This window comes from Limulus polyphemus, unplaced genomic scaffold (assembly GCF_000517525.1).
Source record: "Limulus polyphemus unplaced genomic scaffold, Limulus_polyphemus-2.1.2 Scaffold3785, whole genome shotgun sequence".
In the NCBI taxonomy this organism is placed as follows: Eukaryota; Metazoa; Arthropoda; class Merostomata; order Xiphosura; family Limulidae; genus Limulus; species Limulus polyphemus.
In genome coordinates, this window is record NW_013669395.1 from 1 (window position 1) to 23,072 (window position 23,072).

A 23,072-nucleotide genomic window follows, 5' to 3' on the forward strand; every position below is an offset into this window, starting at 1 on the left:
TGATGGTGAAGTGGAACCAAATATAGACAGAGATTTTATAAATTATAAAAATATTGTGAAGTGTTTTAATTTGATGATGAATTTCTTAATTATTCCTTGGAAATTACTTAGGTCTTATTTCTTCATTAAATTACTGGACAAATTTTATACTGTTACTAGTGACAATTACATGACTTATTATAAGTAAGATGATTGATTAAATCCATGCAAAAGAGTCACTGATAAAGTCATATGAAAATAATTAACTAATGTTATAAAAAATGATTCAATTACTAACTACATATATTTTACATACTAGTTTACAAACAAGATTGATACTAATATAATGTACTTAAACATTCTAGACCAAAGTTAGAGCTTTTGCTTTGCTTTGAAAAACAAGAAGGTTAAACATATGTAATTCCTTTTATACTTAAAAGAACTGCTTATAATAAAACTAAAAATAATAAAACTAAAACAATACATTTGGATAAATAATCTAACATATTTATTGTTCTGAATTAGATACCATTTTATGCATAGCATGTTTCTTTAAAAGATTCACTACATCAAAAGATGTGTTCAAGTATAACTATAGGTCATGATGTTTGACAAAATAAAAATTTATGAAAAAGAAAATAATCTCTTTATAATCAGTTGTAGCTTTTGAGATTAATATCTAAATGAAAAAATATAAATGAGTGTTTTTGAATCATACAATCTAAACTTTTTGTGGCAGTTGTATTGCTTTTGCAAAAGTTTTAATAAAGTTAGATAATTTTTTTTACTTCATGTTTTTTATACTCACGCTCTTTTGGGTGTGGCTTTTGAGAATCAACAGGAATCATTATGGGTTTGGCTCTTACAGCCTTCAAGGACAGGGAGGATTTGTCTATGGTTTTAATGTCATCCTCAAGGGAAGGGTCTGACAATTTAGAAGAGTAAAAAGGAAAAAAAAACAATAACAGAAAAAGCAAAACAATAAAGAAACTTCAACAAAAACATTTAAATAATGAACGATGCAGTTACAAAATAAAATTCATGGTTCTACCTCACTAATAGATGTTAATTATTGATACACTAATTTTATTAGAAAGAAGAATTAACTGAAAAATAATGAAATATTAGCTTTCATTCCTTAAAAGTACACGCTGTTGTATAACAGCCTAATCCAAAGTTACTGACTCATTTGATTTTCATGCATATTATTAAAAAAATAGTTATCAAAAATTAATGAATAGCAAAAGCATATTGTGATAAACTTCTGGAATCCCAGTTTGTAAGATACACATGTTTTGTTTGTATAGCTCATATTTTTGTACTTTTTTCATAAAATTCATAGTGTCTCCTACGTTAACACATTTCTTCTTTTTAGTTGAAGGTTAAAACAAGTAGAACAGTAAAATTGCAGAAGTTGTATGTAATCAACACCTATGCGAGTAACACTGTAAATGACAATGGTTATTTATATTTAGTATTCAAACATTTAACATTAGTAAATAGCAGTGGCTATTTTCATTAAACACTAAAAACTATTTTCACGAAGAGCAGCAGATGTTTGCTATCTCTTGATTATTTCCTTTCTTTTTTCTTGCTTCCAGTCTTTCAAGTTTTTAACTGAAATTCTAGATTTATAATAAATAAATAAAATCACTGGGTTATTTCAACTTGAATAAAGCTTCAATACCTCTATATGAAGATCCTGTATTTCTTTCCAGAGTACTGATCATAGGTCCACTATTTAGGTCTTGTGAGTTACGTGGAATGGGTGTAACAGTCATAGTTGTTGCAGTACTATGCCCTTTATCTAAAGGTTTCAGTTCCATTTGATCATGATGAATCCACAAGTCTGGTGGCTTAAGATCTTTATTTACTCCCATACTTTTAACTACTGTTTTGGCACTGTAGAGAAATTTATGTAAATTATTCTTGTCATTACTTTCAAAGTACATAATGAGTTGAAAATGTAAACAGCTTGAAATAGTAAAGAGGTAATTTGATTGTCAAAGATACTGTCACATCAATCAGTAAAGATGATTTAGTTTATTTAAATATTTAGACACCAAATATAGGTTTTAATTTCTACTGCTTTTTGACTTTTAGGTTTGGTTGTAGTAAAAATACAACTTGAAGAGAAAAGGATAATTAACATTTGCACCAACAAAAGATACAATAGTATTATGTACAGGTAATATGTAAAGCAGTATCCTAAACTTACCCATGTAGTACGTGAATACTACATACTTTATTCTTCTATTGTGTGTCTCTTCCATACCTGCAACAATTTTAATTTTTCTAAACTCTAAGTTGAAACATCACAAATCTGGCCAATGCCATGTATTCAATTCATCTACTAGTTCAAGGGGCAGTTGTGTGGTGTTTTACTTTATATTGTGTAAATAGGACATTTCCATAACAGTTACATAAAACAGAATTAGTTCCAGATTTGATGATTTAATTTTCTGATTAGTCAGCTGCAGAGAGAGATAGTGTGCAATGTGAATGCAATTTGGCATTTCTAAGACAGATTTTTTCTGACTTGGAAGAACCAAGACTTGCTGGTTAAGTCTCATCCATTCAGTATTTTATTTTTACTTTTGATTTCAACACTGTCTTATTTCTTACCAAAAATTACATTAAAACAAATCACTACACCAATTCTTAGATCTCTAGTTGTGTAAAAGACCAGGTAACTGTGTGCTAGGTTAAACCTTGAATTTCCACAGATTGCCTTGATGGAAGACATTTTGTCACTGTTTGCCAGGATTTAATTATTGTAGAAATGGCGGTTGATTTGTATCTTTAAGTTACTTTTCCCTCTTGTGCTCTTAAGCATGAAAATATCCGAGAGAAGTCTCTTCATTCTGTCAAGAACTTTAACAGACAGTTAGAGAGCCAAAATGATCTGAGGGTGAGAAAAGAGGGCCTCTGAATTATTCAGAGAAGTCCTCTACTGAATGCTGAATTCTCTCTAACACTGTGACAGGGATTAGAAAGCTTCAAATTCTACCTTCTCACTAAGATGAATAAACTGTACCCTGGTTCAACAGGAACCACTAATTATGTTGGTTGTTCATGAGCAGTTCAGTTAAGCTTGAGAACAGAGGAGGAAAATCACACAAAATAAGATTAGTGACCATGGTTACACTCAGACATTCTGTGGTAGCCTGTACAGAGATCGATGTAGGTTGAAATATAGTATTTCATAAAACCTAGGCTGAATAACCCTTCAGAAATAAAATGTTTGCCAACCCTACCCACTTTCCAGGGAGTAGTCACCATCATGACACATGTGATGGAGAAGTCTGGAGTCCTCCTACTGCATTAAGAGGAGTGTTCATGTTTTGCACTGATCAGATCCTCATATTTGTGCAGCCTCAGGAAGTGAGGCCAATGAAGTCAAGTGAGCATGACCAAGAATTTCACATTAAGCAGAATGTAAAAATTCCATCTACTAGAATGAAGAAAATGCCTGTGTTGATAATGGATCCACAGTCATTCATGCAGACGATAGGTTTTTGCTCTTGCTACAACTGGTAGGAAATAGCAAAGGGAAATAAAATCATAGCAACATTATTTAGGGGTTCGAAAAAGAAAGATTTAGATCAGTTTCTTATTTGGTTTTGACAGGTAATTGTATAGAATTCTTAAATCCAGGAATTAATGACACAGCATCTACTGCTTAGTTTAGATGGTTCAGGAATGGAACCTGACTAACTTTGTAGATAGTAAGACATTATCATGGAGTTGCAACAGTGACTTGATTTGATAGAAAATTGAACCATCTATCTGGCAGACTTTAAGGCTCATAAATGTGGTGCCCAAAAACACTTAGTTGCATGTGCTAATAAGCTGTGATGCTATTATAGTTGAGAAGTTTGTAGAGAGATTCCTCAGCATGTCCATGTGACATAATTTTGGCACCAGAGATATAATATTTCTGACTGAAGCTGTGTCCATAGCAAGGAGATCATAATGTTGACTATGTTACTGGAGTAAAAGAAACCTGCAGCAGGAGTTGCTGTAGATTTGCCAGTAACACAGCACTCATATGTCCAAACCCAACATTATAAGAAGCTAAAATAGATGACTGACACTACATTCGCAAATGTCACATAGTAGCTTGGTTCAGCTAAAATAGCTGCAGCTGATTGGCAGAAGTACCCAAAACATGTCACACCAGCTTTGCTGATGATGCAGGTGAAAAGGTATCTTGATCCATGGTTAAGACAGAATAAAAAAAAACTCTTCCAACTGTGGACATATTGATCAAAGCATAAGCAACAGGCTCAAGGGAGAAGATACTCTGTGAATGCAATCAGATCCATTAATGTAAAACTAGAGAGGCCCAGGTCAGGTTTGGGTTCTGATCTGAATAAAACAACCATCTGCCTGTTTCTTTAGGTGTGGTTGTTGGTATGATGTCTATATAACTGAACATAGCTTGGCATGTCCTGTGAAACTACATGGATGGGAAGTGGAAATTTTAGATAATACATGTGCTACTAAAACTATTTGATCTTATGATGTAACAGGTACTATCGTGTTAATCACCACACTGGCCAGTGGATGCAAACTTTTTCTCAGAACTTATGACTGATTTATAATGAATAGAAGTTTGACTCCATATCACTCATGGATTCATCACTATATGAGTATATATTGGCTCAAATATCAGTATCTTAGCTTTAGACATTCTACAGGTGTTATCTACTAGAATAGCCTGTACATAGATAGACTTCAGCTCTTAGGTTGCACTGCCAGCTAATGCTGTAGATGAAATGACCTCTAGAACTAGGGATTGCAATTTTTAAAATCCTGATCATAGGATCCTGTATGCTAACAGAATTGCTGTAGGACTGCAACCCTACTTAAAACACTGTTTTCTTGCAAAAACCAAGTCACACTTGCCCAAACAGTTCTATCTCCAGAAGCAAGATAAATTCTGGTTATAGCTTTTAATTACAGGAAACAAGCAGTAGAGGTAATAACTTGAAAAATAATTGGCATAGTGCATGAAGAAGAAGTAAATAAAACGATTGGTTTACTGTTCCTTAGACTGCACCATGTCAATTAACAAATACATAGTTGCTACTGCCTCTGATATCACTGATTGAAGACTGTTCCAACAGATCCTCAAAAATCTCTGGAAGGTTACTGATGGAATTTGCCAATGTACTTTTTGGAATAGATGGTCAGCTAGGGAGAAAAACATCATGAAGCATCATATATATATATATATATATATATATCAGAGACATGTTTCTTATAAAGCAACCACTAAACAGGCTTCATTGGAATACAAAGGGACACAGCCATTGCTGAGATAGATTGAATGCTAAAGGTAAGATTCATTCCACTATTACAGTGTGTGGTTGTCACCAACTGAGTTTCTATGTAGACTATAGGTGGGTAAAAGTGATAATACATGTCAACACATTTCTGTTGCCATGTATAGTTGAATGTCTTGATGCTCTGGAAGGATCCTGGTTGTTTAACTCACTAGATCTTGTCTCTGGATCCTGGCAAGTTGAGCTAAACAAAGAAGCAGAGCCAAGACTGCAGTGCTCAAGAAGGTTTGTATGAATTTCATGTTATGCATTCTGACGTTTTGATGTACCAGCTACTGTTAAGCAGCTGACAGAATTTGCACTGTATTGTTTCCAGTGGGAACAGTGTCTAAGTTACATCCACAAAAGTTTGATGTTTGGTTGGAAACTACAGGCTTCAGTTGAAAGCCTAGGTATGGTTATCAATGTGTGCAACAAGCAAGTCTGAAACTGAGGTTAGGGAATTGTTCTTTTATGAACAAATACATATAAAGTTTCTTGGATATATATAGTGAGAAGGCATAGTGTCTATGGATCCTGCTAAAATCAAAGCAGTGGTAGATTAGCTCAAGAAAAGAAAGAAGCCCAAACTTTCATATTATAACTGCTTTTTAGCTATTTATGCACATACTTATCTTGTTCTGGGGTAACTTAATTCATCAAACTATGAGATTCAGCATTCATTCAACACTCAAACATGTGTAGAACATGTCATATTTTACTATAGAGCCCCTGTAGCACTGATTTGACCAGGAAGCAGAGAATGAGCAAGTCATAACTGCAAACAATTATATAAGCACTGTTAAGTACTTCTCATATCCAGTGGAAAAAGAAGAAAATAACAATGAACCTTCTCTGGCTACTTACCAATAATAAAAAAAAAGGACATAACTCCAAAGAGTAATACATGCAGACATTTATTCACACTGGTGACATCACCCTTTTAGTCATTATAGCTGGAATAAAGAGAGAGAGATAGTCCTCTACAATTATAATGGTCAACTGATTGAGAAGTCATGTTCACATGGGGTTGTGCAACTCTTACTTTCTGAACTATTAAGTGAAAAGTTGCAGAGTTAATACAGAATACATATGTATTTTATATTGAAATTCAGTACTTTCAATAGTTAGGACAGCTAATGTTAGTAGATGTGATGCCCATAGCATCAACAGTTTATATGGAAGGAGATGATAGCTAGGAATTCAAAAACATTTGTAAGCTGAAAATGATTTGTAACCTTTACATTCATTTCTGAGCTTTCAGATAGATTTGTGGATTAAAAATATATTTCAGTTACCCACTTAATTTCAGTTTACACGAATAGTGTTTGGTTATAACTGGAGTTCTTGTACTACTAGCCCTGATGAAGCTGTTATGGCAAAATGCTGGCAAAAATAAAAAGCTTTATTATTATCTGAAGAGTAAATATAATTTTTTCTAACTTTATTGCTGAGATAAAGAATATAAATTATAATCACTTAAATAAAGTTTAACTCCTTAGCACATATATATTACACTTGAGTGATTTCACTTTATGGTTTATAAAACTTATAATGTTTGTATTTTAATATAGTTAAATTATTTTTACTTGGTTGTTTATAAATATGCCCTTACTATGTTATCTTGAAGAAGTCTATTTTTTTTAAAGTTATTATAAAAACAACAATAGATAATATAACTTTACTCTTAAAAATAAAACTTGAATTTCTCTTATCTGTGTGCCAACTGTAAGGGGAAAATGATGTGCTTAAATGAGAAACCAGTGTTTTTTATCTGGGTCTAGAACAAAACCTTATGAAGATATTTTACTATGATAATGTACACAAGAAACAAAACTATCTTTATTTGATGTTTAACAAGGCATAGCAAGAGATAAAGAGCTCCTATGTTAGATAAACTAATGGAAAAGTTATTTCATTGACATATACCTTTTATTTTGTCCTTGTTCAAGGTGCACCTGGCGTCGTCGACAAACAAATGCACTAACTATGGTTATAACAAGTAAAGTAATGCTTGATACACAAGCTATAATAATGTACAGCATGTTGTTGGCGAGTCCACCTCCATCTAGGACAGAAATATATGAAAGAAATTCAAACCCATAGTTAACCTGACTTTTTTAATGTTTTGACTTCAGTTTATAACAAAGAAAAGTAAGCATACGAAGTAAAAAATATTTTTTATAAGTCAAAGTAAAAAGATTATATTAGTTACTATTCTATGTTTTGTCTATTTATACTTAAAAAAAATCTACTTATGCAACAATAAAACAATCTTTTTAAAGACTTGTAGAATGTTTTCAAAATAATACTAAAAGCATTTTTTTGTTCAGTTGCTTTTATAGTATCAACAACCATGTGACTTCAAATTCTGAATGATTTTGATGTAAGGCAAAGAATATGTCAACTCTCACAGAATTATCCACTCTCCAATTTACCACATAATTTATTAAACATGTATTAGGAGAATGTGCACAAGGCAGATTTCTTTGTTTGTGGTCATGATGATATATTCCAGATGGTTTGGGGAATATGGATAGAAATGTATTTCACAGATAAATTACCTGCTTGAAATTCATTTTAATTCTAAAAATGTTAAATTCAAATCAGGTAGACTTACCTCTGAAATACCATAAGTTAGAATACTCCCAATGAATTGGAGGAGGGAACCAGAGTGTGCCATTATTAAGTAACACTGGTTCCACAAAAGTAAGGCTTTTAGATAGGAAGGTAACAACCTATACCACAACAAACAAGTTAAGTGATGATCAAGCAGAGTTTGAGTAGAATCCAGAAACAGAGAAAAGGCCATGTGAGAATTGAGTAGAACAGACTAGCTTCATGGAGACTGTATCTGTAGTGGAAAATTCTCAGAGGAGGAAATCAGTTAAGATTTAAGACTAAGGCCCCCTTTCATTCTACTAAGTCCTGAAACCAGCCTAGTTAGTGGGCATCTAGGGATAACCGAAAACATCAAAGTGGACCCCAGAATGGGGCCAATGACTCTATGACAATGTTTGGGTACCCCAGTTTAGTTAAAGGCAAAAAATCAAAATATATGGTGATCTAAATCCTGGTTGAAGCTAAGAGACAACATTAGAAGAATGGGAAACTTGTCTCCAATGTCTGAAAATGCTCAGTAAGGACATGTACTTGGAGGTGGGGAAGGTACTCATTGAGGTATCATCAGCCACAAGATGGCATCTGCTGTATATTTACAGAGGGCATCACTCTCTCACTGAGCTCCAGCAAAGAGGTTGGAATTTTGTCTAGATCAAATGCAGAGTTATATGTGACATTTGAGAGTTCCCACTGGACATATCTATACATGGAATCTCACATTATAAGAAGAGACCTTCCTGTTTTTTGTTATTTTTACTGTTGTTATTCTATAATGAAATATTTTATCAATCTTAGATACACCTGGAGCTGTGAAAAGGTGTGTTGGGTTGTATAGAAAACATGGGTTGCCATACACAACATAGGTGTGGGCCATAGTGGTAAAGAAACAGGGAATAGAAAATAAATTCATTGTTCTGCTAGGGGTGTATTCCATCTGGTTTAAAGATTCACAACCAGAAGTGAACATAACCCTAAAGCTGAGGATGTCATTAAAATTTCAAGAGTATATTCCGATTCATCTACATGCCAATCTGCAAGATATTCTCTAAAGGGACTTTGGCTGGAATGCCAATGACATCATCACATGGCAAATTTTGGTGAGTTTTAACTCAAACTTCATTTTTAAGGTATTTGGGAACATCACAGTAAATAAGACAGATCAACTGAACAAGCCAATTTGTCAACATGGCCAATGAAAGACCTGAAGAGTGTGATTCATCATATGATATTAAACTTTTATCTGCCATCCTTAGAAATTCATTATATGCAAAATAACAATGAATAGCCCTGACTGGACATAAAAACTTTGATCAGAATGAGAATCAAGACAAGGCAAGGTAGATAACACAACAGGTTAAAAATGATGGTTACCTTCTCTTGCAGCCCAAATTTAGGAAGAAAAGCATGAACTGAATAAAAGTATAAGGCCTTCCATGAAAATAAGATACATGAAGCATGCACCAAGAGCAGATATTTTGAAAATCTTTTGCATAATGCAAGCAATAAAGTAGAATGTGTTTTGAGTGATAGATGCTAGAGTGAACAAGTTGTGAAGGATTAAAAAGAGAAAGAAGTCAAGAAATGTAAGAATACTAAGCCCAAGTCCCATCTAGGAACTTGAGGTTATTGAAGACAAAATTGTTGGAAGAGGTCTTTGAATAATGGGGAAAGATACTGATGCATTCCATGGTACCTGAAAGTAAGGCAGCTCTGTAACCCAAATATGGAAGAAGCTAATAGGCCATGCTCATGTAACAAAAACATGAAAAAAGAGGCAATATGTTGAGGAGTTGGAGATATACAAAAAAATACTATGTCTATTGCACAAACTCAATAAAATAAAATAATGTGATTTGTATTCTGCCAAGGAAGAGCAAAGGTAAGAGTAGGTTAACAACTGAACCACTCTAGAAGAGAATTTAGATTCTTAGATGTCTAAAAACAGTGTGAAAAATGGATGTTTGAGGATTGTCAAAGGAGATTTTTCCCAAGATGGTAATAGTACTGGTTCCCTAATGTAACAGGGTAAACCATGGCTGAGTTGGTATGGTGGAGTGATGAGGAAAACCTGTCATTTTGTGTAACTGATCTTGGTGTGCTTTCAAGAAAGAAGGCATAGAGGAGGGCAGGCAAAAGGAAAAATAGTCTCCAAAGATTGACTTAGAGCATCCATAACCAGAATAATGGATGGACGTTTTCCAACTAAACGTCCACATAAGTGTGAAACCTGCCAGTGAAACCAGTACACAAAAACAGAAATAATGGCCCAAATACTTTGTTCATAAAAAAAAAGCTAACAATACAGCCATGCAAACTCCCCGATTGTTAGTGACAGATTATGTGAGAAAAGTCTCCAAAAAAAATTTTGAAATTCTCAATGGTGGTAGATTAGCAACAGTAGTTAATGTTGACTTAAGAATACACAGTGAGTGAAGGAAACAGCACAAGCATACAACTGTCAAGAAACCAATCTTATTACAATAAGTCACATGGGAGAGTGGAGAATTCTAGGTAAGTTGACATATGCTTTGCATTACGTCAAGGATATTCTGAATTTGAAGTCACAAGGCTGTTGACAACATGAAAGCAATTCAATAAGAAAAGGCTTTTAGTATTTCAGAGGTAAATCTACCTAATTTGAAATCTCTTTTCAAATTATTGTGAGAACAAATACTTTTAGTTTAGGAAGAAAAATCAAATTTATTAGATGCTAACATAAAAAAAATAGAGAGCATAATTTGTGTGTTTTGAGGAAAATATGTGTATATATATATATATGTATATATAAACTAGTAATGGCCCATAAAACATTTGTGGTAGTTTTCATGCCCTTTGCTTGAAGTTTCCTTAAAACTATCATTTTCATGCATGGCATTTAAGCTTTGCTTTCTTGCAGGCATTATGTGTTAGGTTGATAAATCCTGGTGTGTTTGATGAATTTTTATGCTGTCAGACAAATAAACTCATGTAGATGTAAGTTTATTTAATAAAACTACACGTAAAGTAAACAATAAAGTATAGTAATGGTATTTATAATAGTGTACGGAGCATGAATCAGTTATGAGTGTATGACACGGTTTTACGAGTTTAAACAAAGAAACTCACAATAAACTGTATTACAGAAAAAAGTAGCTAAAAGATGTTTATAGCAGTCTATGAAATGAACTTAAGCTAAGTTATTGCAAAGTAATTATAAAGTTGTAATTAGGGCAAACTTAGCTGAATATGCAGAAATGTCTGATTGTGTGATCACGAAGTGATAAGCATATGGTTTTGAAGAAACTGGGCATACGTATTTCAGACCTAAAGAAGTCGAGAAAGTGCGTAGAAATTGTATTTAGTATAATGTTAATTTGTTTTTAGGAAATTACACGCAAATTAAATGTTGTTTGTGTGAAATACTTTGCAAATAAAAAACTGAAGTTGACATTGAAGCCAATCATCACATGATGATGATGATGATGATATTGTACCATCATGTAGTATTCATTGCATTAAGAAGTTTAACTTAGCAAAAAAACAGGTAAGGTGATTCTGAATGGAAAAGCCAATATATAATCTGGACTCCGTGGATAAAGGCCTTTCTCATGATGCGAGATTTGTAACATTTGATTGAGAAATTTGCAAGAAAAGTTTTGGACAGACAAATGCAAGCATATTATTTATATGGATATAAAAAAACTATAGTCAGGAAAAAAATATAAGCTTCAATAAAAGTGCATGAATGCAAATAATTGTTTAAAAGACAATGGCATGAATAGCCAGTGCATATCTATAAGTTTATTAAAGTGGCAGATAATGGGCACTCCAGAAAACTTTTGAAAAGTCAATATTTTATTATACCTGTGAAAACAATTAAATAAGAAAAACAAGAGAGAATATAAGAAAATAGATACCAGCTGTGTGATAAAGCAGTGCTGCTTAAAAAATGGCAGAAAGATTAGCAATGCTCATGATTTAATGTCCTTACCATAGTAAGTTGCTCCTGCTGTCCTAGTAAAACCTATTTCCATAACAAAATAAATACTTTTAAAATGAACCAAGCACATGCAAAGAAAAATAAAATATTTTTGTTAGAAAAATAATACAACAAGTAGAAAAAATCAAGATATGGAGAAACTAACTAAACTTGAAATCAAAAACTAAAAATCAAATGATAATTTAAGTAAAAACTATTTAAAGAAATGAATCAACTATATAAAAATTAAAATGTACAGGTTAGTTTATTGAAGATAAAGGATGAGAAAATACAGAAATAAATGAAAAGTCTTTTAACAAAATTTTTGTTTCATAATACTCTTTAACTTCCAAAAAAGAAATTGTCCTTACGAAAACATATCTTATTTTTTGGTTTGACACTTATTCCAATGGCACTTTATAAGAACAATGTTCCAGGTCATATACTCCCACGGCCGGGCATGGCCAGGTGGTTAGGGTGCTCGACTCGCAATCTGAGGGTCGTGGGTTCAAATCCCTATCACACCAAACATGTTCGTCCTTTCAGCCGTGGGGCCATTATAATGTGACAGTCAATCCCACAAATCATTGGTGAAAGAGTAGCCCAAGAGTTGGCGGTGGGTGTAATGACTAGCTGCCTTCTCTCTAGTCTTACACTGCTGAATTAGGGATGGCTAGCGCAGATAGCCCTCGTGTAGCTTTGTGCGAAATTTAAAACAAATAAACAAACATATACTGCCTATGGAACTTTTTCTTCCATTACATACATTCTGAACTGATGATCATGGTTAAGAGCTATTATTCAATGACAACTTTCATTGTAAAAATGCTTCTGCTTATGAGATTTTGTCAGCTTCAAATTCTTGTTTCAAATGGTGTAGCTTTTTGAGCTGGAGGGGTTTTCCTTCTTTTTCACTATAGTCTTTACCATGCAGATGATAGTGTTACTAAGAACTGGTTAAAACATGTCTTGGCACCACAGCTCACATCTGATGTAATATGGCAGTTTGTATTTGCATATACATATCACTTAAAAAGTGTAGTTAAATTCTCTGCACACCTTACAAAGTTTCATTAATGTTTAAAGTAGCTATGCTTAAAAACATGTTATATATTAATTCACACATATGAGAAATTGCTTACTTAAGTCATTTTTAAAAAAAGTGAGGAAATTATAAGAAAGAGATTTTTTCATATTGTTTTTTTATATTTATGAAATGAGAAGTTTAGTTTTATCTTTTTACAGAAATAACATACTAAAAGTCACATGCTTACTTGACCCAGTCAGAAAAATAACCTCAGATGACAAAGGACCATATCCTTTGTTGTTACGAGCTTGTATCTTAAAGTAGTAAGTAGTATCTGGTGCTAAACCTCTAAGAGTAGTAGTCATTTTATCTCCAACTACTCCTTCAACCACCCAGTCTATATCCTTCTGGGTGTTGTCGGTGGTATAGAAAATTACATAGCCTGAAAAATACAGGTTTGTTCATTTTCAGGGCACATTTCTCTTAAGGCCCAATTAGAAGTAAATCTACTTGAAATATTTAGATAAAAATATTGATAACTTATTTTAACAAAATTGTGTACATGTTAAATCCACACATATTGTATTATGTTTTCACAAATCTAAATGCACACAAAATACAACATATAAATAATAATTTTATAATCAAATTTATAATTATTTATAAACAAACTATCTTTAACCTCATAAATTTGGTCACTGAAGAATGCTATTAACATTGCTCTGCCCTTTCTTTGCCTAGTTTTACAAATATCTAAACTTGAACGTGTTGGTTGAATGTTGATATACATTTAATATTTATCCTTTTGGTACTTAATTTTCATTATGCATCAACAACCTCAGAAACTAAAAGTATGCTATTATGTGCAAATACCTGTAATAACTCCATTTGGTTGTTTTGGTGGTTGCCAATGAAGATTAATGACTGAGGAATCATCATCCAAAGGAACTACAGTAAGGTCTTGAGGAGGAGATGCAGGAGCTGTGATAATATAAAAAAGTTTCAAATTATTAGATAATTTATTAATAAAAAGGCTTTAACTCCAGAAAAAAAAATATTTAACCAATGTGTTACTTTACCTTTCCTTGGGGTATCACACTATAACACTTTGTAGAAACTATCACACTCCAGTTACTGACAAGTACTAGTACTTAGAACTGCTGTTCAATGGACAATGTTTCTTCATGGCTTCCCTTAACAACATAAATATAACATTCCACTTGTAATTAATCTACTGTGAAAGTTTCTTAGTTGTTAGAGAAATTACTACACAAATTAATACTGTCAGTTTCTTTGCACTTAAAAGGTACTGTTGATTTTTTGAAAAAAAAACAGGAAAAGATCTGGACCATAAGTTCAACTGGCACATAAACCAAAGTAAGAAACTTCAAAAAAACTCTCACCTCATTATCCAAATACCAACCAGGTCAATGTAAGATCATCCAGTGTATGACCACAAAATGTGATTATACTGGCAACTGTGCCATTAGAAATGTGGTATATGAACTTGAGTGTTATGTATGAAATGTATATATTCAAAACTAGGCATCTTCTGCAAGACATATTCAAAGCACACTTAAGGATGTAAAATTAAGACACACAGAGAAAGATGCTATAGAAGAATGCTAAATCCACAGATATTACTTTTTGTCAATTATGAATTATTTATTGCTGAAAAAAGGATATATACACACACACACAATATATATATATATATCTGTATATAATTATTCATATGTATAAAATAAAATAACTTAAATTCCCAGATTTTATCCACCTCATGTATCCTCTTTGTTAAATTATCATCCATGGAACAGCCACTTCTTTTAATAACTAACACAAGTCAGTAACTGTAGTGTGGTAGTTAATATTGAAGCTTACCCTGAATTAAATGTCAGTCAAAATGTCAGTTAAATGAAGAGTTGTTTTGAAATTTAAACTGTTTTTACTTGTAAGATGAGTTCTTTATTCCAGTATTTACATTACATAAAAACTAATCCTATTAAATATTTTTCTACCAAACTAAAATAAATTAATTGAACAAAGTAAAGAATCAATGTTTCTAAAGATATGTAAAAAAAAAATCACATAACAGAAATATCATTATTAATTAAATTCATTACCAGAAAAATATATTTGGAAATATACATACCTATTAACACAAAGGATACAAAATTGTTAAAGTTTTGTACATTTAAACCTAAACATTTTAAAATAGCAACTGACTATCTCTGTGAATGCTGTCATTAGGAAATAACTATGAAGTGGTTAATGGAATTGAAAGACTAAATCATCTAGTTACCAGCTTCCTGTGTGGTGTTGAGGACACTCATACTCCATGTGCTCTCCTGGCGGCCAAGAACAACTTTCACAGAAAATTCATACTGTGTGTTAGGCATCAGGTTGTCAATCATGCAGTTCAGGTCAGTAGAATTATAGTGTTTGTAATGCAAGTGGCCAGAATAATCATATGGAGCATAGCGTACAGTATAAAATCTATTATCTGTAATCAGCTGATTTCGGGGAAGTGTAGTATCAGTCCAATAAAGAACAACAGTGGAAGATGACAGAACAATTGCTTTCAACCCCACAGGTGGAAGCATTGGAGTCAAAGGTTCAGGAGCTACATGGAAACAAGAGAAAAATAAATAATACAAACTATGCAATCCTTTCAAGCTCATACTATACATGCATTTAAACATTTAGTGGAAGCACATTCATCTAATTAATCCAAATTATAATGACCCTATTACATAAAGCACAAAGTCTTTACTTTTAGCTAATGGACCAAATACCTAAATGAATTACTTCAAAACTTACAAAATTCAAAAATGATTGAAAATGGTGTCAAACAAAAAACACTATAAACCTTAACACAAAATATACTTACTGCTTTCAATCAAGGTTCGCACTGTATCATATATTGGTCGACCATCTCCAACTTGATTGAATGCTCTTAAACTTATAACATATTCTGAAGAAGGTTCTGAAAAAGAACAAATAAATAGAAAAATCAAATTTCTACACAGTAAACTTGATATAACTCATGCACTTTAACTATCCCAGAATACCTAGTTCTTTTCTCAGAACATACTCCCTACATCATTATATAAGGTGAAAAGTTGTCTTGGAATTATTTGAAACAAGGTTAATATTTATTTAAGAAGAAACCATGATATACATTTTATAGTTTCAAATAACTATCAGCAACAAAAGTTTATAAATGTATTTATATAATGTAGTTTTTAGTCATTGCATGTTGGTATTTATTACTAGCAATATTTTGATACAGATTAAAATTGATTGTAACTTTAAAAACAATTTTTTTCCTTTTTTGAAAGTAACAATATGGCTTACGAAGGTCTTCAATAGTGTAGTATCGTTGCTTGCCATCAAGAACTTTAGAATATACATCTGGAAAACCAACTCCCCATCCAATGGTATAGCCTCTAATCATGATATTTTGATTTCTTGGTGGTGTCCAACTCACAAAAATAGAATTAGTAGTGGGTCGTGCACGAACACTTTGTGGACGATCAGGAACTACCAATTCTTAAAGGCAATATAGTATAAACTGTGAATTATTTCACATACAAATCACATGATTTTTCTGCATGCTTAAACAATTAGACAAATAGTTAATATAGCTTAATGAAGTTCATACTTGTTTATTATATTTAATTATAATTCATAGGTTAACTTAAGTATTAAATTAATCTTAATAAAAATTAATCTTTAATAAACACTGAACTTTTTTTTAAATGATAGGTATTTTTTGTTTATGATAATAGATATTAAAATCCTCATTCATTGGTTACTTTTGAAATGTAATAATGTAAAATTTAACTTTTGTGTATTCTCGTACAATAAGAAAATAAACATTGCTCATAATGATAAAAAAATATCTAACTTATTAGGTAAAAACTATATATTATGCAACATATTATCACAAAAAATACATATAAAATTATAGAAATGTTTTAGCTATGTCTAAACATTAAATCACATTTTAACAAACAACTATTGTTCCTACAGTAGTTCTTTAATTATAGCTTAAATGATTTTATAACTTTCTAATACCATGATTTTTTATGCTTCATTCTAGTCCATGGTTCTTGTTCCAAGATTTTATTACGTGTTAATGCTTTAATATTTGTATAAGTTATCCAATGATATAGTCATAATTTAATTGAATTACAAAAGATGTTAGGAACATAGAACACTTTATCTTTGTATTGTAAATAAAATCTATTTATGATGGAATGATAGATGTAGTAAAATATTTCAAACACAGTTACAACACAAAAACTCATCTTATAGCACAAATTTCTATATTTGTCTTTATTTTATTACATCAGCATAAATGTTACTAAGTTATAGCAAGTTAGTATAGTCAAATCAAAAAGGAGTAAATCATACTACACTGTTCAAATATACATATTTTGAATTTCTTAAAAATATTATAGGTTTATGTGGGAAATTAATATCATTATAATATAAAAATGCTCTAGTTTTTTTATTTAGCTTTTAGCACTAACTACTCATCCCTTTAATACATGCTTAATAAATTTTGTTACAATGACTATTCTCTAAGACTTTGTAGATGCTTTATATTTCAACTGTAATGCACAAGATTTCCTAAATATGATTGTGTGATCATAGCTCATTCCATACAAGTTCTGTTTGTTTGCTGAATTTTACTTAACTGAATGTTTTATTACAAGTTGATTTTTTACTTCAGTATTGAAAATATTTTTAAAAACTGCCATATATTCACCATTTAAATCATTTTCAAACGTTTCTGTTGAAAACCAGTCAGTACTTGGACCACTACCATTTATGGATAGAGCTGCAATTTTAATACTGTATCGTGCACCTCGTTCCAAGCCTAGAAAATAGCAATAAAGATGACTTATATAAGCTTTGAAAGTATGTAAAACAAGTAACTTACTAAAAAATTAATGCCTGCCACTGAAGAATACATATTTGTCAGTATAAACATGCCCCAAAGATGTTAAACCTATTATCTCACCAACAGCTCTTTCAAAAATTTTATATATGTGGCAAATATATTAAAAAGAAACAATAACCATGATGACTTTGTGATGTCTTGATACCTTTAAGTAAAAACACATAGATATAGTAGTTTATGAGAACTCTCTGATACAAGTGTAACTTCATATACTAAAACAAATAAAGAAAACTTTGTTGATTATCTTTTAATTGATACAATATACACAAGACAACAGTAAGAAAAAAAGGAAGCTACAGTATTATTTAGAAAATTTTAAAACTTTTTAGATTTGAAATATGTATATTATAGAAGAGTAAGGCATTTAAATTAAATAATTTACAGAGATTTCAAAAATACATACAGCATGGTTATCAGGTAATACCGATTATGGTGAAGCATTCATGTATATAGAAAATAATATTAAAAACAAAACATAATATTCACATAAACTGTTTTGCTAGTTCAACTATATCAAATAAGCCCCCCCCCCAAAAAAAATCTTAATTTGCTTATAGATGGCTTTCGATACCCGCAGTACTATTCTATTAATTCCTAAGTTCTATAATGTTCTCCATATTATTTTTCTACCTACTAAATCGAATGCTTTAGAAATTTCTACAATATATATAATCTTTCTTTCTTTCAAAACCTTATTAAAAAGAAACAAAATAATAGGTATAAAAATATATTCCATATTTACAAAACTCTGGTGGAATACCATTAATTTCTGGCAACCTACAGTATTTTGGTTTAACAAAAAGTTATTTTCTTTCTGTCAATAGTTATATTAATGTGACATTCAGAAATGTAATGCATTTACTACTTTCATATTTTAATGTTTTTTTTTTTTTAACTTATCACTTTTTCAGCTCTGTGTGTGCATTTTCATGTAGTGCATGGTCAAGAAAATCATTAAGTTACTTTCCCTCTAGCAATCTATGTGTCATTCCCTTGAGGCCCTCCAGTGGCACAGCGGTATGTCTGCAGACTTACAATACTAGAAACCAGGTTTCGATTCCTCTGGTCGGCAGAGCACAGATAATTAATTGTGTAGCTTTATGTTTAACTACAAACAAACAAACAATCATTCCCTTGAGATAACATCTGGTCTGTCTATAGGGAAAATAGATGGAAAGCTGCATCTTGTGTATGAAAGTAGACAGCAGTTTCCTTCAGTGGTAGGTCAATTGATATTTTAAGGTGACAACCTCACTTACTTTCTAATGGGAATGACCAATCATGTGGATGGTTCTAATTGCTCAAGGTAAACCTGAAACTATTGAAATGTGAGGTTTAGCTAGTCTGGAAGAAGGTTTCAACCAAAGTAATCTGGAGAGAAGAAGTCTAGATCCAGTAAAAGTGACTGTATGTTGTGTCCAGCAGGTACACACACACACACACACACACACTTTTTACTTGAATAAAGTTGATAAAAATCTTCAATAAAAATTACAATTAATGATAATTAATCTTAATTGTGAGTGAAAGACAAACCACAAAAGCCTCTGTAATCACTCTACCTTCAGCCATCTGTGAGGTGACCTCACTGTTAGTGTTTTTTTCAGCCCTTAACTGAAAGGAAGTAGCAATTCTTACTTTCCAAGCTATTGGGTTTTATTTTAAGGTACAATGTACATAATATATTGTAAGGTTACCAATCGATTACTTATAGTTAGGATAGTTTGTTAATCATAATATCAGGTGGACCAAAAGGGCTTTGCAACCCTTGCATTTCAAGCTATTGGGCAGTGTTTCCCTATAAGAGATATTCATAGGATATCAGATGATAGCTCGTTGATTAACACAGTTTAGAATGGCTCATGCCAGAAGATGTAATGTCTAGGAGATCAAAAGTTTAAAAAGTGAAGATGAAAGCTCAAAAAAGTTCAAAAACTCAGTTGAAAATGTGTCCTGACCCTTATGTTTTGAGCTACAGAGATATTTCCTCTGGTGAATTGTTGTCCTGAACTTTTCTAGAATCACTCCCTTGATCTAAGTGAATAATAAGAGCTCTAAGGAGTAAACAGCATGGTCCTTGCTATATCTTTCTCAGTCCACATGATGAATGTATATCTTCACTTTTTGTGTTTCCTCAGAGTGTACTTTAATATATACTGTAGTAACAGCACAAATATTATGCCTGACTTATGACAATTGTACCTGAAAAATCTTAGTTTAGCTGAATTTTGTTGGAAATTATTTATTCTGGAATGCTTGAAAAGAGAAATGTGTGGAGTTTGATGGCTCCTAAATAACAACACATTATTGTACCATGTTTATCAAATTATAGCCTGCTGATGTAACCCGAGAAGTTACAAAAATAATTTGCATGTTTTAAGTTACTAGAGTATGCGATGATCCATAATGACACTATATGGCAATATATAAAGTTGTTTACATAAAGAAATGTGTGTGGTGTTGCATGCATGTATGAAGATTAAGTCATTTGTATGTGTTGTATAATGTGAATCAATCAATTACATAAAGAACACAACTATTAAACAACATGTAAATGGAAACAAAGAGTTATGATCTGAATGTTAAGACCTTGTAATATGAGGTTAACTTTGATTACTGATCTGCAAAGTATTAGTTGAATATTGGTGAGAGAATGTTTCATTTTCAACATTGAAATGTGTGGCAGGTAGTGAAATTTTCACAGAAGAATGGAATAACGGTAAATGAGAGATTCACACTGTGTCTGAAAAAAAACATAGTTTCCCTGATGTTTTTTTGGTAAGAATAGAGTAAAATATTTCTCATTTATTCGTATGTGAATGAAATTACCAGTAATAAATGAAATTCTCAAACAGTAGTTTAAATGACATAACAAATATAAATTTAGTGTATCTAATGTTTTATTGGGTTGTATTGTAATATTTTCAATCATGCGAATTGAAATATCTTATATGCACACAGTTTTCTATATATTTTCCTAACATTTTTACAGTTCAAGGTGCAGTTAAAGATGCGTGAAAATGCAGGCTGTAAGTGTACTAGAACAGGGTAGGTTTAACAAATCATGAGATGAAACTTTGAAAAACTGCATATAACCAGACCTAAACTTACTCATGTAGGTAGAAACTAGTCTATAGTTTTGACTCCGTTCCCTTCCTACTGAAACTGGATGCTGTTTACTTAACAGATGGTATCAAAGCTACCAATATTGATCAAGTGAGACCAAGTGAAACCTGGGGACTGAGAAGTTCATGGGCATTAGGGATACATCTTCTACGGGCGAATATAGCATGAGATACATGAAGCCTGTAGAAATGTTACTTGACCAAGAAGGTAATTTGTTAAGTGTTGTCTTTAATGGCAGGATTTAGATAAGAGTATGATTGTAACTAAGAAATTATGACTCTCTTTACAACCTAGTCATTTGGCTGACATTACGGCTAATTGCAATTTATCTGACCTTACATTTTTAATTGGGGTTTTTGCTATTTAAAATCAAATTCTTGACAATTTTGTCTATTTTTTTCTTCAACTAGTCAGAATTTCATTTTTTTTTCTGTCAATGAAAGGAAGTAACTACTATAATGACCACTACACTCTGGATTACCTGTTCAATAAAAAGACAGATTTTGCAACTGACCCAAAGACTCTTGGAACCAGCTTGACATTCAATGAGGACTTAAGACATCTAGCTGAGTTGGCTGTTGAAATGACTTAAGTCTCCTGGGGGTGGACATCCATAGTCAGTTGCAAATACATCTATGGAACAAAAGCTCTCACTGGATGAGCTGACTATCTTGGTCTCTGAGAAACATCTATGCTGCTCAAGCCAAGCCTACAAATGGCTCAACCCACATCTGCCAACTGAAGCAGTTCTCCATAAGAAAGAATCCAGGCAGATATCTTGACATCAAGAGCCTCTCCAACAAAAGCATAAGATCTGCACCTCACCTCCAACAGAGCCACAACATCCTGAAGCTCAAGAATTTCCTAGAAATGAAGCCACAAGAACACGATGTCTGTCAAAGCTCAAGCAGTACTAATAACCACAATGGTGGAGACTACAATGGCCCCCAACCACTGAGAGATGAATAATAACCTCCAAAGATGAGTCACTAATCACACTGCTAATCAGTATTGGCTGTACAGACCTTACAAATCAAAGAGGGTGCTTCCACCCCCAACAGCTGACTCAGTGACACCTGACCAAGACAGACATCAAGTAACGAGTCTCCTCAACAATGGCAGTTTGTTAGATATACATGACTGTTCATTTTAAGTTTAATATGAGAGTATTATTTAGTTTTTATTGTGTGAGCATTAAAGTAAGTTATTTTTAAAAGCGATAGTTATGGACAGTTTACTTATGTAACTGTTTACGAATCCTTTGGAAGACAAGAAAAATTAAAGAATCATTTTATATTAACACAATTAAACCTTCATTAAACAGAGATTCCAGATTAGAGGTGAGTAATCTGTGGGTACCATTGGTTAAATCTACAGGAAATCTCTCCTCCAATCAGAAACAGGGATATAACAACCAATCATAACATGCTCTCCACAATCTACCAATGTACTATAAAGACCGACACCATCTTACACACACTGACCTGAAGATAAAAGGCAGGAAGACTTTCGAAACGTCATCCTCTACACTTGTGTCTCTACAACAGGCAGTTGCCATCCATTCTACAAAGTTTCATCATGTTTATGAATCATTTGCTGCATTGTTCAATTGTTGTGAATTGACGTCAGGTTACTCAAACCTTCTGAATTTTTCTTGTTGCTTTAAGTGAGTATTGTTACATCATAACGTCTTGTAGTTTGTAGATAGTTCTAGACTTCAGTTGGGAAATATATGTATATCTATAGGTGACCAATTTAATGCAAGTAAGTAAGTTAGTGAAAGTAAGACAAAGTTAGTGAGAGATATAGATCTAGACTGTTTTTGTAAGTTTAGCTATAAAGAGTGAATAGTGGTGATTTTTAAAGTGTTATAATTGCTGATTGTATTGTAATAACCAAGTAGAGAATAATAATTTGTCTTGTCAATTGGGTATTAAAGTAAATTAACCAGAGTGTGTGGACTTCTGTTGTACAAGAGAATTATTTAAAGCTCTGGTGTAATAAATTTGTTATTATATATTTATTTTAATATCAGTGTTTGTTTAGATTAAATTTATA

At 32.2% G+C, this 23,072-nt stretch overlaps 1 protein-coding gene across 3 annotated transcripts in view; it reads right to left on the reverse strand.

Moving 5' to 3' along the window:
• Nucleotides 1-705: 705 nt before the first annotated feature.
• Nucleotides 706-23,072, reverse strand: part of LOC106470037 (neogenin-like) — a 52,757-nt gene continuing 30,390 nt past the window's right edge. For 2 of the 3 annotated variants that reach the window (XM_022398588.1, XM_022398586.1), the window contains exons 12-21: nt 17,694-17,804; nt 16,274-16,468; nt 15,807-15,902; nt 15,219-15,539; nt 13,790-13,897; nt 13,164-13,358; nt 11,902-11,934; nt 7,239-7,377; nt 1,667-1,881; nt 706-904 (exon numbers count right to left, since the gene is read on the reverse strand). In XM_022398588.1, the coding sequence (XP_022254296.1) occupies nt 750-904; nt 1,667-1,881; nt 7,239-7,377; nt 11,902-11,934; nt 13,164-13,358; nt 13,790-13,897; nt 15,219-15,539; nt 15,807-15,902; nt 16,274-16,468; nt 17,694-17,804 (1,568 nt within the window). In that variant the 3' untranslated portion in view covers nt 706-749. The remainder of the gene's footprint in view (nt 905-1,666; nt 1,882-7,238; nt 7,378-11,901; nt 11,935-13,163; nt 13,359-13,789; nt 13,898-15,218; nt 15,540-15,806; nt 15,903-16,273; nt 16,469-17,693; nt 17,805-23,072) is intronic. The other variant, XM_022398587.1, reaches the window with a different exon arrangement.